Consider the following 19,261-nt stretch of genomic DNA (forward strand, 5'->3'; position numbering starts at 1 on the left):
AATAATTAATAAAAATTATTTTAAAGGTTTTGAGAAATATGTTATAAGGTCAATCAAAACAGTCATTTTAGACTATAGTATAGGACATTCCCTATCAATCAAATGTTTTTGCTTTTTGTCAGTCAAAATCTTTGTTTTTAAGAATGTCGGCCAAATTAAATTCCTGACTAAAAACTGTTAATCTTTCTAAAAGAGACATAAATATGGGCAGGAACAATAAGCTGTCAACTAGGCGTCTAGATCTATGTCAAATAAAAGTTATTAAGTACTTACCCAATCACTGCTCTCCAGATCATCAAGAGCACGACTATCATTATCTCTTGATTGATTTGATAGATTCTAAAATTATAAATAATATACTAGTTAACAACAGATAACCTGATATCACTCTTACTTAGATGTCAATATTTGACAGATGTGGGACACTCTCATAATAATTGAATTGTGATACAAAGGTGGTGAGGCTGTGAAACTGGAAGATAGTCGAAGATTAACTTTTTGATTTTTAATGCAGCATTATTTGATGTATCATGTACCATGTGTGTGTGTGTGTGTGTGTGTAATTTGTCAAAAAACAGAATGTAAGTAAGATAGAATCAAAATCAATGAAGTATGAAATGAATATTTAAATAATTATAATAAATAATATAACAATATTCGATATAACCTAATTATTCTGATCAATTTAATAATTAACTACCAAACTAACAGATGATTCCTAAATTTGTTATTCACATTTTTATTATTAACATATTTATAACACGCCCTAGAAATTCAAGACCATTTTTAAATCTGATGTAAAAGTCTGGGGCCTTTTTTGCTCCAAATATTGTTGATTTTTAAGGTTGACCTTGGTAAAAACTCAATCAGAGTTTGGAAACTGTGACATGCAGGTGATCATTGTGTTGGTGAAGGTGTTGGTCAGTTTCTCAAAGGAAGCTTCTGTTTGTTTGGATTGCAATGAAATGCCTTTGAATCCAAGTTGAAATAAACAAGCAAACCTTTAGAGAAAAAACAATGAATTTGGAAACATTTCCTTGTTTCAGAGAGAATAAGTCATCAAAATTCAAATCATTTGAATTTTAAAAAAAAAATATCCAGAAAAATGACTGGGCTTGAAAAGATTCTCTGTCAATTGACAAGTCAATATTTGTGAGTACTGGTATTTATAAAGAATGTCAGGTAAATTAGAAATCTAATATTCTATTATCAATACAACCCTTAACAAATCATGTTTAATCATCACAATATCTACTCAATAATCTCAAGTATTTCAGAAGCCTAATAAAATAAAAAAAGATTGTTAAGGGGTGGCTATTGAATTAGAGTAGTTTTCAAATTTTGGGTCACTTCAGTACTATGTACAGCATTGTAACCTGGCAGCATAAATTAATAATAATATAGTTACTATTCCCTGCCTACAGAATCAGAAATTTTATAAACAACTAAGTATATGGTGTTCCCACTGAGCTATTACATTGCTCTTACTCTGAAATTAATGTAAGCAAAGAATAGGAATGATATGAATTCAAAATATGGAATGGTCGTAAGAAAGACAGGAAAATTTGAGCCATGAATGTACATATAACAAACAAACTTTCATCATTGAGATTCTAAATCTTATTATGCTGAGACAATTTCCATGATGAATTACCAGGAAGCAGGAAGTTCCACCCTTCCTTACAGATTAACACTACACTTATTGGTGTCAGTTAAAAACTCAATTAACCCTTGTGAACTAGAGCAAGCAATATGCCATGTGTGAATCGTTCTCATTTGCTTAATTCAAACAAAATGTCACAAGTACCATTTGACCACTAAGTGAAGCATATTAAATGGACACTAAAATACTCACTTAACTTACTAAATTTATTGGTATATATAATTCTAAGATAAGGATATTCTTAATACTATTATACTTTTATAGTACTATAATATAAAGGGATTTAATTAATAGGTTAAAAGGAACATGGTTTCGAGGTAATGTACTATTTAGGGCAATGACCTATGATGATGGACTATTGGTAAAAACACACAGAGTGTTGATGAAATTGCTCTAGATTGAAACACTGTCTATTTTTGATACCATTGTTTTGAAATAAATCAAATTTAATTAGAATTTGTAAAATTTTATCTGATCATGAGTCATACACGTCTTTTTTTCCTTCTTCAATTGATATTTAGTATGTTATATATAATATATAAGACAAGGTAAAGTTCTAAGAAGTAAACAATCATAATGAAATAATAAATAGATTAAAACTTAATAGTTTATTGCAGTTAGAAGTAAGCATTCAAACCAATGGCATGTCAATAAAAAAAAAAGGTTGGAATAACCAAACTTGGTAAATGTACAAAAAATGAAGAGAGTAGATGGTTTTCAATATGCATGGTCAGTAGCAGTTTGACCAGTGGATATTTGGGGGAATTTCACAGTTGACTGCCATCAACACACAATGTGCTTGACCTCTAAACATTTTATTGAACATGGGATGTACGGGGACCCATCAATATCACTAGCAATACACTGTGAAAATGGACATCCTAATCCTAGCCCAAACGTTACAGTAGTGTGAAACTCTCTACTTGAAAAGTCCAGTGTTAGAATTTAGAAAATCTTTCCAACTGACCAAAATTCAACATTGACATAAGTTTATAGTCAACGTTTGAAGTTCCTTTTATATAGACTATGTTGACGGTAGACTAGTGCTTTCTGTTTATTTGAAATGGTTTAAATTTAAATCATTCCCTGAACAAATCAAAGAAGATATAAGGTCAGGAGATTTTTTCACAGGATTTTATTTTATCTTGTCAAGGAAGTATATTTGTAAACTACAGATTATACGAATAAAATGGTGGATGAACCTAATATACAAAACATATTCTATTCTAGATGAACAATAAAACAAAATACAAATTGGCTTTTGTTGCAAAAATTGAAAACAAATGTCCATGAAATTTGCCACTGAAAGTGCAGTTAGTTGTAATTGAAAAAAGGCCAGAGAAAATAGATAGAAAATTTATATCACTTGTTATTCTATCATATTCTAGCCATTGATTTGTAATAAAACAAGCTGAATAAAAATAACATTAACATCATTATAACTGACACCATGCTATTATTATTAAAATTCAATTAATTCATATTGATTGTGGTCTCTATGCATATTCATTTATGAGTATATAGAGGATAAATTGATACAGAGCCAACAACTGAGAAATTAATAAACATGGGTGATATTATATTCTGTCAAGCATTCTTTATTGTTATAATATTGATGACTAATCTCTAAATATTTCCTGCTATTGAAAATTCCTTCAGTTATGAGAAAAAGTGCTTATAAAATTTAGGAAATCAAAAAAATATGAAAATTCTGAAATCTGACTACTATTAATACAGATGCAAACTTTTTCAAATGATTTAGTTGCACATATACCCAAAACATGAAAAAACAACACACATAAAGAAAGTAAGATTTTTGGAGTATCATGGAGTGAGTTGTTCCCTTTTAATAATAACATCAACCAACTCAAACAATGAAAATGCAAATGCACCAAATTGTGTTGGAATGTTTGTCAGACTGCCAAGTATTAACTGTAGACTATGATTATATTATAGTTAGTTAGTGGTACTATTTTAGTGTCATGATGTCTTCAAGTAGGTACAAACTTACAAACAAAAATAGTACATCATGAAGAATATTGTAGGTTGTTTAGTCATAGATTATACTAAATCCTTGCTGTACAGTACAATAGAAAACTGTTCAAACTTGTACAACATTCTTACTCTGATCTACAAATTCTACTGAAATTCTATATCAACTGTATGAAAAGCTGGATAGTCCTATCTAAAGAAGTTGACATCATCTTCTCTATGCCAAGCTATTACGAGCCTTGTACTTATACCTTGAACCAATAGCCACCTTTCCTATATCATGGATGTTTGGCCAATACGGCGATCAGATCCTTAAACAGAAAGGCCTCAGACATGGTTTTGTGTTGACTGACTTTCTGTCGAGGCCTCTGATTGGCTGTATACGTAACAGCTTGACATTGTGGAGAAGAGTAACCATGCTCTGTTCCACTATTGACAATGATAAGATAGAAAGAATCAATTGACATCTTACCTGCTGACCAGTTGATATTTTATCAAGAAAACTAATTAATTCCTGAGCTTCTGTAACTAAGGCTCTACATACAGCTTTATAATGACGTGTATCTTGTCTGGAAGATAGGTGATGGGTACATAACTGAAATATACACAAAAATATAAATTAAATAAAGATTTTGCAAACAGTAAATGAAATAAGATAAAATCTGTTTTTTGACAAAATAAACTAATTTGATTAGTTAAACCTAGTTGAATTCAGTTCTAATGAAACTGAAATTTCTTCAAACCCTTTATTTTGTGATATAGTCCCGATGGAGCTGAATATCAGTTAGATGTTCAGTGATATCCATGGAGTGAGAATGCTATACCTCTTCTAACTTTCATACAAGAAAATAAGCGATATTTTGAAATTGGCAAGGAAATATACTGTGTTGTTTGTTGATTCAGGATACTATGTGGTTGTAAAAACAGTGGATAAAGATACAAGAAACAATTTTTACAGCAGGTAAACTGGGATTGGTCTAAATCATATACTAACAACTGTTAAACAACTGCATGTATTTAAGAGATAAAAAGTCATAAATAAAAGACATAACTAGCATCAGTGACACATGTCATCTATTTAACATGTCAATCTAACTATGACATATTCTTTAGGATATGAGGTCTTGTAATATTTGACATCAGATGACCTGAAATCTGCATGATAATTAGAACCAATGTCTACTTTTCTTTAATTTAAATTTCTAAATATTGTTTTTGGGGATTATATTCTTATCTTGAGAGATTTTAATTTTACCCGGAACTAATATTTAATGGCCCTATTTTCAATATCATTATGATATAAGTGTATAATGAATGACTATATAGTAAATAGATAAAAGATACTATTTGAAATTCAAATTTGAAATTTAACGATAAAGAGCCAACACTACATGACATGCTTCAGTACCGTTACGATAGTTTTTAAAAGTGTTTAACTGTCTTGTGAACTACTGTACACCCACAAAATAAATACAAGGCTAATGTTATAAGATATAGTTAATCCACTCTAGATAATCCTTTCTAATGTTTGAGGAGAAAAACCTTCTACAATTTACAACACTTAAATCTTTTGTAATAAATCTTGTCTTTACTTACTTCCATAAACAGAATTTCACTTTAAATTTAGATTTAATATGGCATGTTTGATCAATTCATTTAAAAGATATGCATTTTGAAAAGGTTTTAACAAATATTTATTTAAGAACAGGCAAGAAGTGTATTTTGGTTAATAATGTTGTCAAGAGGCTTGAAAGGTTCTCAGCTGACATGCAAAATATGTTCAACTTATTGCATTTCTTTGACAATGTTTGTGTTCTAACACTTTAACTTGCAATTTTCACAAAAATAATGACACTTTAAATTTTCTTTAATCAATGTTAGTGTGTGAAAAATGTATCTTTCACCTGAATGCACCAGGGATCTGAGAGACAAAATTAGGCTGGAAATAATATGCAGTGTGCAATAAGATTTTTACTTGCAATATGTGTGGCCTCAAATTACCAAGCAATTCAAACAATTAGGTGATTTTCAATGTCAGTCCTTCTGACCTGCATCATTCACAGGAATGAAAGTTCTGAAATGATTGAAGTCTGGACCTCAAGAGTACTTGACTTATAACATGTTGAATATGTATGATCTGAGTGAGAAAGGAGGAAGCATGTAGAAGGAAGGTGATACAGTACATGGACAGTAAGACGTAAATTCATGCTATTACTTAATTTCCTATTTAAAAATACATTTCAAAAGGAAACTTAGGTTATGTACTCAAATGTTATCAGTTGATCATCTGAAGCAGACTGCAACATTCTAGTAACCATAAATAGGTGTTGAACTTGATCCCTGGGAAAAGATATCCTTTGTTAGATTTTATCATGGAGGTTTCAATGTATTTCACCAATTAACCATCAATAGCCTTTAGAAAGCATCAGGTAATTTGTCAGTAAACTGTATTTAATATAAACCACCTCTTTTATCATCTATGTGTAAAAATTCCTCTGCCCATTTAGCCAATATAGAGTAACATACCTGTGGTAATTTAGTATTATGAGGTCAAACCAACCACAAATATACTAGTTTATCTGCAGCAATTTACATACCATTGCATTGATACACACTTACAATAATATTAGGCAGTTTTTTTCATCAAATATAATTATTTTTACCACAATAGAAGTTTAAAAGCTACTTTGACATGGATGAGCTGAATGGGATGTCAATTGGTAAACCTAGTTGCAGAGAGGCATGAGATTTGAGATGTAAGAAAAAGAAAAAGTTAAGGATCCTTTCCCGGATTATCTGTTCCCAATTACAGCTGGGTCAACTGGAATTATGCCTATCAAGAATTGAACCAACAGCCACCATTTGCTCAACAAGGACCAACACTCTAATCAACTGCACTACAGAATCCCAGATGACGTTACACATTTAAGACTGAATAACTAAAGAACAGAATACATTCTAAAAAAAAGACAAAAGGGCCACACAAGATGTAAGTGTATTCGAATCAAAGTTTTTGAAAGAAAAACCATAAGGAGTATCAGAAAGATCATTTAAAGCTGTTTTCTTAGAAAACTTCAAGGGACTAGGTGGAGGTAGGTACACCTAATGTAAGTCATGCTTATTTGACCATTACTTGATATTTGTGTCAATTCACAATCATTGTCTTGAAGTATATATACATATAAGGTATGAATGAAATCAGCAACACCAGATCATGAAGATTGTTAGTGAAGAAAACACATGATGAGATGAAATAAGATGTTATTATAAATATTGATGACAGATCAAACTGTATCATATAATCAGTGAAGAGAAAAAACTGACACAAATTGTGTTATGTAGGTGTATATATAATAATAGATATAATAAAATTATGTATATGATATTAGAATAATACACATAGGTCACTTCATTCTTTTATAATCATCTGGAAATCATTTTTCCTGTAATTTCCTGTAACTTGTCTAAAAGACAACTTGCAGGACCAAAACACTAACATCGAGACAACTATTTTTTCTTATATAGATTCTTGACATCTAGTTGATCAAAATCACCAAATGCACAATACAACATCAAATGTAGGAAAAAATTTTTTGGCCCACTCAGTATCAATCATAGCTTAACTATCTCATTAATTAGACTTAACATAGAGCGAAAATAGCTTTATCTAAATCCCATTCTTTCCTAGTCTTCATCATGTCATTTTATCTGTAAGTGATAGATTTATTTTCTGATACCCTTGAGAGACTTCACTCACAAAGATACACTTAAAACTAATGAAATGTCTATTCAGGAAATGAAATTTTAAGAAACTGGCAAAATTTCACAGCAAGATCAATGAATGAATTGAGAATGTAGAGTAAACTTTGACTCCCACTAATTTCACAAGTTAAACAACTGATAGCACTTATATGAAAAGACAACAAGAAAAATATTTGTCTTCAAAATTAAGTTTTATTTTCCAGTAAAGAGAAGATGAAACAAAATACAATCAGAATAGCTAAGTTAAGTTAGTTGAAGTCAGTGTGGAATGGTCAAGCAGGCCATCTATCTATTCAGGAAAATGAAATTGAAGGTCTTGAACACTAAGAAAAGCAAATCTAAGATGTATGCCATGTTTCCAAGTGTGAAATGTTTCTAAAGGAAAAGTGATTGGAAATCTTTCATAACAACTGCGAAACCTTGTCAAATTCTGACTGTTTGTCAATCAAATTACTACTGACAGACGCCAAATGTCGTGACCTACACCACACATATCCCATATATCAATATAGATAAATCTAAGTCAATTTTTATCAATTTTCTATATTTCTAGTTAATAAACATGACAAATAACTGTCAATCATAATTTTCCACTATCCAGGTATTTATTTTAAAAATTAGATCTGTATTCAAATTTCTTTTATATAATCCTACTTGACGACACAATGGCTCCATGTGTTTTGTCATTTATGAGGGAAATGACCTTTGTAGTTCAGAATTGACATCATTTTAGGCCTACTTAAAAAAATTCAGGATTAAAAAAACTTGGGATTGAAATAAGTTTTCTGTTTACATTTTTACACCTTACTGACTACTTATCTCTGACTTCGTCAAGATCTCACTTAAAGCAGTGTTGATGAACATGATTTGAGAAAATCTCACATTAATCTGTCTATAGTGTGTCAATATAGATATTAAATGCTTCAAACCAGTATTATTTCATGAAAAATGATCACTAACACGCTCTACACAAAAAGTTCCTCCAATATTAAAGAGTTTACTTCAAGTGTGACATTCCACCATTTTGGACTAATGAATCAAGTTGAAAAGGGCCATTATTAGATGATAATGATAGAGGGAGGGCTAACATGGGATCTGGTTTCTTCAAATCATATTATTAGAAAATATGTGAAAAATTTCAATAATAGCATGTTATGTGATGACATTTTATACATGAATATTTCTCCATGTCATAAACATAGCAACGCTCCATTAACTATCTTACAGGGAGCAATGTTCTTAAAGCCATTTTATGACCAATTTCACTTATGACTGTGATCCTTTTAATTGAACTTCTATTATAATTTGTCACAGTTTAATAGTAGGGGTTTAACTATTATGACATTCCAGGACATTAAATTCTAAAGTCAGTGGCAACCAGTTCAATTAGAAAGCAAGAATTGTGACTTTGAAACAAACAACTGACAGTTGAAGAATTGATTTATTTTACAATCCTTTATTTCATTAAGTATATTAGTATCAGTCAGTGAATTAATTTGTCAGCTCCAGATCTTTGATTCTTCAGAGGGTATTTCTAAGGGAATTCGTGTTTGAAAATTATGTACTCATTACATTTGCTCTTTTAAAATATTGATCTCTTTAAATATAAAATTCACTTAAGAGACATTTTCAGACAACTTTCATAAGCACTTGAAGTCATTTGTGAATGTCTGGTCATATTATCATGATGTTTCAATGGTTTAGCAATAACATTTTGGGATTTTGCATATATATTGTGTTATTTGTAATCATTTCCATGATTCAGCATTGCAATATTAGTATATTATTTACAATATATTCCTAATTTAATGTGTGGGATGTTTAAAATCTAAAATTGATTTCCATAAACTGCATGTCTAGCAAAAACACAAATCTCATGCCGTCAGTTGAAATTAACTTTAGGTAAAAATCAATAGATATACATGTGAATTCCATTTTGTTTATAATGAATATAAATTTGTTCTATAAAAGGGTGGTTTGTCTACAAATTTACAAAAGAAACGAAATCGTGTGTGGTGTGATTTGACAGGCTTTACAAAAGATTAGTTTAATTTCACCTTCAAGTTAATCCATTCAATTTAAGACTTATTTACTTTTAATCCCTACGCATTGAATACAGTTAAGGCATGTTGTTGCATGTTTAATCCTATTTTAAACAAATCTCATTTCACTTGTGATATACAGACCTGATCTGTTTGAAGATATATTTGAATTTCTTACTACCCTTGATATATATTTTTAATAATAATTACTATTATTACATATTACTACTATTACATATTACTAACTATTGGTCGATTAGTTAACACAGGGCAATCTATAAAAAGGCACTGGACATGCCATCAGAAATGCCCTTCCCATGATGGGGATTCAAACCAGGTCCCGCAATACAAGTCTCATTATCTATCTATATGCTTTCACTGACTAATCCCAATAACGGTTGGTGTCACAATCTTAAACTAACCAATTCAATTTATGTTGGTATCAAGAGTCAGCAAACTGAAAAGCAGAATTAACTTAGCATAAAACTTTGGATATGTTTATGAAATAAATAAACTGTCCAGTTTCAGATTTTATATGTACAAGTTTGCATAACAATATCAAACATCCATTTTATCTGAAACTCTATGCACCTATAAAGTGTTAAGTTAATCTCATGTTTCCATGAGGCAGGCAGATAATAAAGTAAGATTTCATTCTTAGATTAAATACATAATAAATAATATAATACAAGACAGTATAAATTATCTTTTAAAAATGATTAAAAATGGTGGGGATACTCTAGTTACATCACATTACCTTATCTTTTTACAGTTTTTACACCAAACCAAGAAAAATAACAATAGACAAGATAGATGATAACAATGTAACTGTCACACCTTCTGTTACATTGCTGTTATAAATATCATATTTACACCCTTTAAATTACTGTTTACATTTCAAATATATAATTCTTAGCGACCATCCTAAGCAAGGTTCAAGAGATTGTAAAGAGGTTTACAAAATTTTTAATGTGTATCAGGGATACTGTTAGCTTCAATTTGCACATTTCCAGTTGTTCCTGCAATTCCACTGAATTAAAGTGTTTAATGAGGTCACTAATCGCAAAATATTCCTAATCACATAAGGACCTTTGAGATTAGCGACATCAACTTGCCATCCCATTTAAAGAGTCTATATAAGCTTACTTGGTATATTCATTATTTAAAGAGTAGACAAGACTATATTCTATAAAAGCCCAATATGAATTATTAGAATAAAGCTAACAATATAAGTATAACTATGAGACTAATTGGGTGAAATACCTGTAGGTAATAGAAATATTGAGAGTATAATATTGGTAGATAATACAGTATATCATAATCCTACATCTACTGTTAACATATACCTAACAGTCATATCCATAGTTTATAGATACTATCACAATACATCTTTACCACAATCTACATCAGATTACTGTTTTAACAAATACATGCAAGATGCAAATTCTTTTTTTTTTAGTTCAGTTTTAATCATCTATTCTTAAAAGGTTCATTGGAAATATCCTATATTCATTAAAATTTTCTTTAGCCTAATCAGAAGCAAAACAGAATGACAATTTCATAGCCTTTGCATCAAAAATACATTACTATTTAACTACTATCATAGAAAAAGTCAATTTAATCTGTTTTATTATGATTAAATTTGTCTTCTGAGCAGTGGTGGTACCAGTGGGAGTACAAATTAAAAAAAACCGATTTTGATACTTTTTGGCCAGAAATGTCAGATTGCACCAAATCAATCAATTTTTCAAAAATTTTCCTGGGAAACCCTCTGAAACGCCACATGAGAGGCTTGACACCATGACACCTCCACAGACTTTTCAATTCAGTCTGTCCCCTCATTTTGTCTTCTCCCTATTTGTATCCCTCATCTTAGGAAGCTGGCTTGTGACTCACTGCTTCTGGGTCACCTTAAAATGATGTTAATGCTTTTCACATGTAAAAATGAAAATCTATATGACATACCAGTACATATACATAAATCAAGGCTATGTTAAACTAAATACACTCTAAAATGATTATTTTATGCATGAATAAATGTAACAACTGTCAAATTTATTTTGAGGCTGACAATTTGATTGTTTTCTAGAGAGGAAACTGTCTACACCTTTGTTTCAAATTAACAAATCTCAAGTCAAACTTGGCGTCTAAAATCTCTAGGTGCAATTATGTTGCAATGTTTGTTTATTCAAGTGAAACATCCTTCTCTTCTTTTAAAGACACTAAACTTATGAATTTTAGTTAAATTTGAGTTATCAATACAATGTATGGAATCTTTTCTGAGCGGCAGCCTAAATCACCACAGTTCACTACTGAGAAGAACCAAAGTTTAATGTTTAATTGAAGTTGAACAACTACGTTTTGGTGATCTCCAGTATGTCTACAATCAAGTAAGAATCCTTAGTTTCATGAAATAAGTCTTAAGCATGTGAATTGTAATTTTCATCTCCATAAGTGACTTGTTTTGACCTTCAAGAGCTAAAATGTCCATGACTGCAGGTTTCTCATATAAAATTCATGAAATGGCTCAAAATAACACAGTTAGAAAATTGGTTACCATGTGCATCTAAAATTTAGATGAAAACAGTGGTATAAAAGCACGAAGCCACAGATCTGATAATCTAGAAAGATAACATCAACCTAATCAACACATAGTCAACTTGACATCTACAATACACCTTCTTGATAATTACAAACCAAATTTGATCTTCATTGTTACCTCATTTCATCTACATACAAATTGTTGACATATAGCTAGTCATGTAGAAAACCAATACCTAGGTCAGAAATATAGTACATTCCTTCTTGTCACTGAAATTGTTGAAGCTTGCAGTAATTGTCATGATAGGGTGGGTGTAATTTGCCAATCTACCTAATTTGATGCAACTAAATATTCATGTAGAATAATACTTTTTGATTTTTGATTTTTTGTTTATCTTTGCACGTAAGAGAGCCCTCTGCATTTTTGTAGTCGCAATAAAACAACCACTGTAGTCTGTAACAATAATAGAATGTAATAATGTAATACAGTTTTGAATGCAATTTTATCAGGTGCCCATTTGTCATAAATGTCTTTTGCCAAGATTTTTACTAATGAGATGAATTTTGCATTCTGGCAGTTTATAGAGGGTATAAAGGCAGTTTTCACCAGAATGTTACAGTAAGTTGACCTAATCAAACAGGGTTTCTCAGTTAATCAGATTTCCTTTAATTAATTCATGCCCCAATAACACAAATAAATTTTTTCAACAAATTTGGCCGTATCAATTTCATAAGACTTCAAACACATATTTTCCACTTGATACTGTCATTTAATTTGATCAAATTGAGTTGGTCTAATTCCTAAATTACACACGGTCAATCAACTGGACATAGAGATATTGTATGACATATGTAGTTTAAAATGATACTACTAAATATAGACAAATCAAGAATAAAGGTGCCTCAAACCAGATCTGACATGACATGGTACAGCAAGACAAAATACAATCAATATAACAATATTGTATAGTTTATGCAACATATATTGTTTCTATATTTTTGTTGAGTCGAACCTTCATAAGTCGATCAGCTAGAAAATATTCTGAAAATTTAGAAATTATTTGTTTCTTAAAGAGCTAGTCAAAGATATCTCAAAATAGCGAAAATCGTAAAAATCATAGGAATCATAAGTCTTGTAAAGCAGTAATGTTAAGCAACTAAGAGTTGCTCCAAACTATTGAATTTAACACTATGAGGTGTGGTCTATGTGTTGAGGTGTACAGGCGTGAAATTAGATTAATGAATAAATGTTTATAACTGATGAAATATTGAGACCAGCATACAAATCATAGGATTATATTTCAGACAAGTATTTCAGTTATTTCATATCAAATTTTACCTGATCAAAGAGTTTTATTATACTCAAGAACAAAGTATATCATACCAAACCCTACCCCTACTTGTTCTGGTGTATTTTTTATCAAAAGATGTTAATTAATTTTAGATCATAAAGGCACAAAACTAAACCATGCTTACCAGTTCTACTTGTTTAAATGTACAATGTTGTGGAGATTCTCTAGTGTCAAAATCATCTTCAGCATCTTTCTCAATACCTTCATCATCAGCTGTTTGAGATTCATCAGTTTCATCATCTTCATGTGTCATCAGATCTATCAAATTCTCCAGATCATGGCTTAGTTGTCTTTCCTCATTTTCATGAAATCCATGATCTAAAGCTTTAAAAATTGTTACACCCAATGTTCTGATTGCCTGAAAAAGGAATCATTAAATGGTTAAATTTTCGGCTTGTTCCAAAAACAGAATTTTTCTATCGCATTATTTGCTTCACCATACCACTTGTCCAGAAACTCTGAATGAGCTTGCAAGTAATCTATTTGCTGAACAGAGAGGAATCAATTGCATTAATTGATTTATGGACCACATCAATGGATGTAAGAATCACATCAATGGATATTTAAAGCATCACATCAATTTAGATATAGATCACATGAGTCAGTCAACTGATATATCGATGACCTCAATCAAGTAAAGGGTCATATCATTTGATATATATGGATCCCAACAATTGATCTTTGGATCAAATGAGTCAATTGGATTGTGGATCACAGGCAGTTTTAATATATTTGTTGATTGACCGCCTTCAGGGAAATGATTCATATTAAATATGAAATATAACCAAAGAATTAAACCAATAATAATATTGTATATCAGTAAGCTAGGTCTAATAGTTAATAAAGGAGTTAATCAAACAGTATTTTGAACAAATATGAATATCCATTTATAGTTTTAGGTTTCATGGACCAGTACTAATGAATGAAATCTTTCACCTACAGATCAAAAAAGATAAAGGAGGAGTCCAAATGGGTACATTTTTTATTAGTACTCCCACCAAAAGTGAGATGGCGGTATTTCAATATAGTTAGGAATGTCTGTACACACTTCAGATATATAATAAGTACTTTAACTATAAGTCACACCTTTGCCATGTCATTCTCTCGTTTTTTTATCAGTAGGTAAAATCCATCACGCTTTATTGGTCATTATTAAATGTTAGAAAGAAAGGGGTTTTAAGTCATTTCTATGAAGTGGTACTATTTTTATACTTATTAGGGACAACATAGATTACTATCATACCAACTAGTACTGGCTAACCCTTTTATTATGACTACCTCTCTAGTATTTTGCAAACATGAACAGTTCAATTTCTATCTTATTTAAAATCTCAATACAAAATTGACCATATATTATAAGTTTTGTATAATTTGTTTGATACAAAAATTTCAAAGCATTATTTCAAAATTCAATGCAAGCAAAGTCATTTTGTACAAATATAAAAGTAGGCTAATACTTTCACAAACTGGTCTAATCAATAATTCAAATAATACGCTTGGAAAAACAAGAATAAGTATTAGACCATCCACATTAAAATTTTTAATGTTAATATTTAGATCAAATTACTGATATCAATGGTGAAAAACAATGCAAATACTGCTTTCAAAGTCAAAACAAACATCCCAAATTTCTTCTTCATTTTCTTAAATAAATTAAGACATTGATAGTCAACACTATACACAATCAGTAAATTGATTAAAATGGCCGACAGATAAACATTGGGCAGTCGCTTCACATGATCAAAATACCAATACTAAAGAACAATCTAACCCCCTAAAGTCCCAGTCTCACGTTCTAGTATTGTCTGGTATGAGGACTAGTAACTAAAGAAATTAGAGTATTGAATAGATTAATTAGATGTATTGTTATGGTGTAAAGTAGGGGACATGTTGTTAAATGACAATTTGTGATTTATGCAGAAATAATGGACGTCTGCCTTTAGAATTTCAATAAAGACCATGAACTGAAACCCTATCTCTTCAAGATCCTCATTAATTCCAACCTGTAATCTTATAAAGTGATCAAATGATAATCCAAAAGGTTTTTTCCATTTTCCAGCTCTCTTCTAGTCAAATGTAAAACATGTCCATTGTTTTCTTTTGACCCTGAGGCCTGAGAATTTATTATTGGTTCAGTCAATTTCGATATTTGATTTGATTTTCCATTATCTGAATTATTTTGCGGGAGCATAATTCTAAGGCAAAAATCTTGCCTTTGAAAGATTAAAAAACAAACAAGAAATGTACTTAAATAGCGTACTTACATCCCCTTCTGTAGCTATACAACCTTTTTTCTGATATATTGATGTTCGACCTGAAAGTAGATAAGACAGTAAGATAAGGCCATGGAAGATAAAGATGAAAGACAATATAGGCATCCTATTGACAAAGGAAATGTTTCTGAACATAAATAGATCTTAACACCTAGAGTTCAACCTTATTGAAATTGCCAATAACTTTCAATAGTGAAAGCTACAATAACAAAACTTGTAGCGAGTTCAAGTCACAAATTGTAGCAAGTTCAAATAACAAACTGCAGCAATTACAAATAACAATCTGTAGCAACTACAAATAACAATCTATAACAACTACAAATATCAATCTATAGCAACTACAAACGACAAGTTGTAGAAAGTGAAAAAAGGACAAATTGTAGCATTTATAGCAACTACAGAGAACAAATTGTAGTACAAATAACAAATTGCAACAGTAGTAACATAGGTGAAGCATGTTACCAAGGGGTGAATACCAGTGTAAGTAAAGTATTGACACACGTTTCAGTGTGTTTCTACAAGCGTATTGACAAAGTTTTCATGACAAGCTTGAATTGGTGTGGTGGTCAACAACTGACCAAAGGTTTCTTCTGTCCTGAGTGGTCATTGACATATTTACTCTTGATTGGTCATGTAAAATAAATAAGAAGAGGAATGTGGATAAGGCAATATTTGATCATGTTATACCTTTCTAAACACTGGTTATAACATAAATAATATTAAATACAATCTTTATACTATAAACTATCATTTAAAAATTACTTAGTCAATTACTATCTAATTCTATCAAATTTTCATATAGTTTCTGTGAAAAAAGGAATTTTCAAATTTAAACAAATTCAAAAACATTTCATTCAATTAAAACATATTTTGTCAATTTATTCCGAAAACTGAAGCAATTTTCACAGCCTTGAATCATGACCTAAAAATAAGAGTTAAAATCAGCATCCTGTCTTAATTTTATGAACTTGCCGAGTCACAAAAAACTTTTTAAGACACAAAATACTGCACATAATATGTCCTAAATATTTCTTATCATGTTTTATAATAAATATCTTTTTGCAATGACAAACCTGACATGAGTGTCAAAATTTTCAACCAATTTAAGTCTTAAGTAAATACTGCACTTATGGTGATATTTTTTGTATCAATGTTAGTTTTTAGCCATTTTTTTTTTTGGTTTTAATTTACTTTAAGCTCAGTTTGAAAACATATCAGTATTGGTACCAGTATCACATTTATCAGGTATCTGGATAAGAGATAATGTTATGGTTACTGGTAATCCAACAATTAACAGATTATACTATCCAATTTATCTTCAAGATAAACCATATCACTTTCAAAATAGGCATGATATTATGTCTATAAGTCTGTGTTCTTTTATTCCCAAGACTATTGAAAGGGTTGTTTATATAATTTAAAATATAAACCTGCTTCATGTAATCAATTAATGAATCAGTTTTCTATTCTTACATAGTATAACGTATAAATTCAACAAATTGTGCAAATTTGTAAAATGCATCATGCAAAAAAAGGTGATCATGCAATTAGTGTAGGTTATCACCTGGTTTGAAAACCATAAGTAAATTTTCCCCATAATCAAACCCTTTCAACGATAAATTGTGCAATGTTATCAAATGCTTAATAAATCCTCTTCAGATAAGATAAAAATCTACTCTGTTTAGTTGGTGACAACACTCCGTTGTTTCTTGGTACAAAATAATATTTTCAATTGACAATCAGTCTTATTTTCTTTGTTCACAGTAAGAGATAATAGTTTGTTTTTAAAACTTATTGAACAAGTGAAGAAGAATATCGCTTAATGTGCAATAAGGGAACAGGACAGCATTCATCTGAATTTCCCATTCCAAAAATATGAATGTTCCTTTTCCAGGCTTACCTTAATGGGAAGAAGAAACAACACAAAATGAACTGCAAATATATCTGAGATCAATATTCATCATGAATGATTGATGGAAAAAAGAATTGGCAACCAAATTTGTATAAACAGTCAAATAAATACCTACATTAGTCTTATTTGATTTAATATAAGACTTGTCTCTTATACTAATGTGCCTGCAAGTTACAGATTTTACCCCGATTTTATTAATATTTGAATAAAATTCATGTATTTACATGGACTAATCTTTTAAAATAGAGTAACAATTGATAATTTAACCTAAATAGACCAAACTAATAACTAGAGCTAACTTGTCTTTCATATTCTTACCAAACCACTTGTCATATCTTATAATAGCTTACCCCCATAATAACCTACTATTAGATCAGTAAGATTGGTTTTCATATAACCAGATAACAGTCATAAGGGTTTTTAATTCTCCATTTTCTTTACAGATTACCTTCTATAATAATACCCTTTAGGTCCATTAAGCCCCTCAACTGTCAAGAAAATTAATGTGATTATTCAAGGCTGGTTTAAGGACCTGAAACAAGAGTAGAACAATGTGATTTATGGGAAAAAATCTTATAATTTATATCAAAGTTTATAGAAAATTGAACCCATTTTACACATTTCGTACAGGTCAAATATCAAGATTTTCTTTCTCACATTGTAGAAAAAAGTAAGGATTTTTATAATGGTCACGTCAAAAATTGTAAAAATAGCACCTTTCAGTATCAAAATGTAATATTCAGTTCTCCTTCAATCCAATAAATGGAAGAATGTTCAGATATTATCCCTTATCAACATTCAGGTTAGTGATGACAATGTAAACATCCATGGCACATTTAATTTCGAATTGCATGAGAACTGGAAAGCTACAGGTAGCAGAAATTCCACTATATAGAAACCAGATATTCCCTGTAAATATCTCTTTAAAACTGATTATCTAATGGAGGTTCCTTCTATATTGAAATTGACATAAAAAAAATTATTCTATGATGATTTCCAGATAAAATATTGGACTAAAATAGTAATTTGACTTTCGACAGTTTTCTATACGCTGACTGTTTTCACTACTCATACATTTTCATCTCTGAAATCACCTGATAATAGAGGTGAAATAAAGAGATCATGTCACACCTGAGGCTTATATCCTAGACATTTTATATTATCCAACATGCCAGCTACCTCATATTCTAAATACCTTCACGCTCATAAACATGCAAATAGACAATAAAAAATAGCCATAACTTTAGGGGGTGATGTTCTGAATTTTGACCGGCATAAAAAATGACCTTGTCTGACTTCAATCAAACCACAAAGTTTAGTCAGCCAGTGATATTGTGTACTAGCTTTTTGTCCTGGGCTAACTAAAAACATTCATTTTACATACATCACTTAATCATAGCACTGTGCATTAATTTTGAGTTTAAAAGTGGAAACACTTGGGTACTACTATTTTTGAGCACAGCACAAAGAACATTGTGAATTTGTGTATGTCATATTACATCAAGTTGTCTCCAGCAAGCCATTCTTTGAGCAAGCCACCCAGGACTGATAAATATTCCCAAATCAAGACAGACTTAGTCTCTGGGTTCATCAAATCAACAGACTCAGTCTCTTGGCTAAACCAACATATCTGGCCCTAGCAGTTGCTCATAAATTATATACAAATGGCCAAAACCTGGAGGATACCCACCAGTCCCCTTGGTTCCTACGGCCCTAAGATATTT

The 19,261-nt window shown here is 30.5% G+C and overlaps 1 protein-coding gene across 1 annotated transcript in view; it reads right to left on the reverse strand.

Moving 5' to 3' along the window:
* LOTGIDRAFT_117664 (hypothetical protein) overlaps positions 1–19,261 on the reverse strand; it is a gene marked incomplete at both ends in the record, with an annotated part of 36,426 nt that overhangs the window by 11,664 nt on the left and 5,501 nt on the right. Inside the window, 4 exons of the mRNA XM_009055946.1 lie at positions 274–339; positions 4,128–4,250; positions 13,477–13,710; positions 17,322–17,369. Of these exons, the coding sequence (XP_009054194.1) occupies positions 274–339; positions 4,128–4,250; positions 13,477–13,710; positions 17,322–17,369 (471 nt within the window). The remainder of the gene's footprint in view (positions 1–273; positions 340–4,127; positions 4,251–13,476; positions 13,711–17,321; positions 17,370–19,261) is intronic.

Source organism: Lottia gigantea (assembly GCF_000327385.1).
Source record: "Lottia gigantea unplaced genomic scaffold LOTGIsca_26, whole genome shotgun sequence".
NCBI classification, from domain to species: domain Eukaryota; kingdom Metazoa; phylum Mollusca; class Gastropoda; family Lottiidae; genus Lottia; species Lottia gigantea.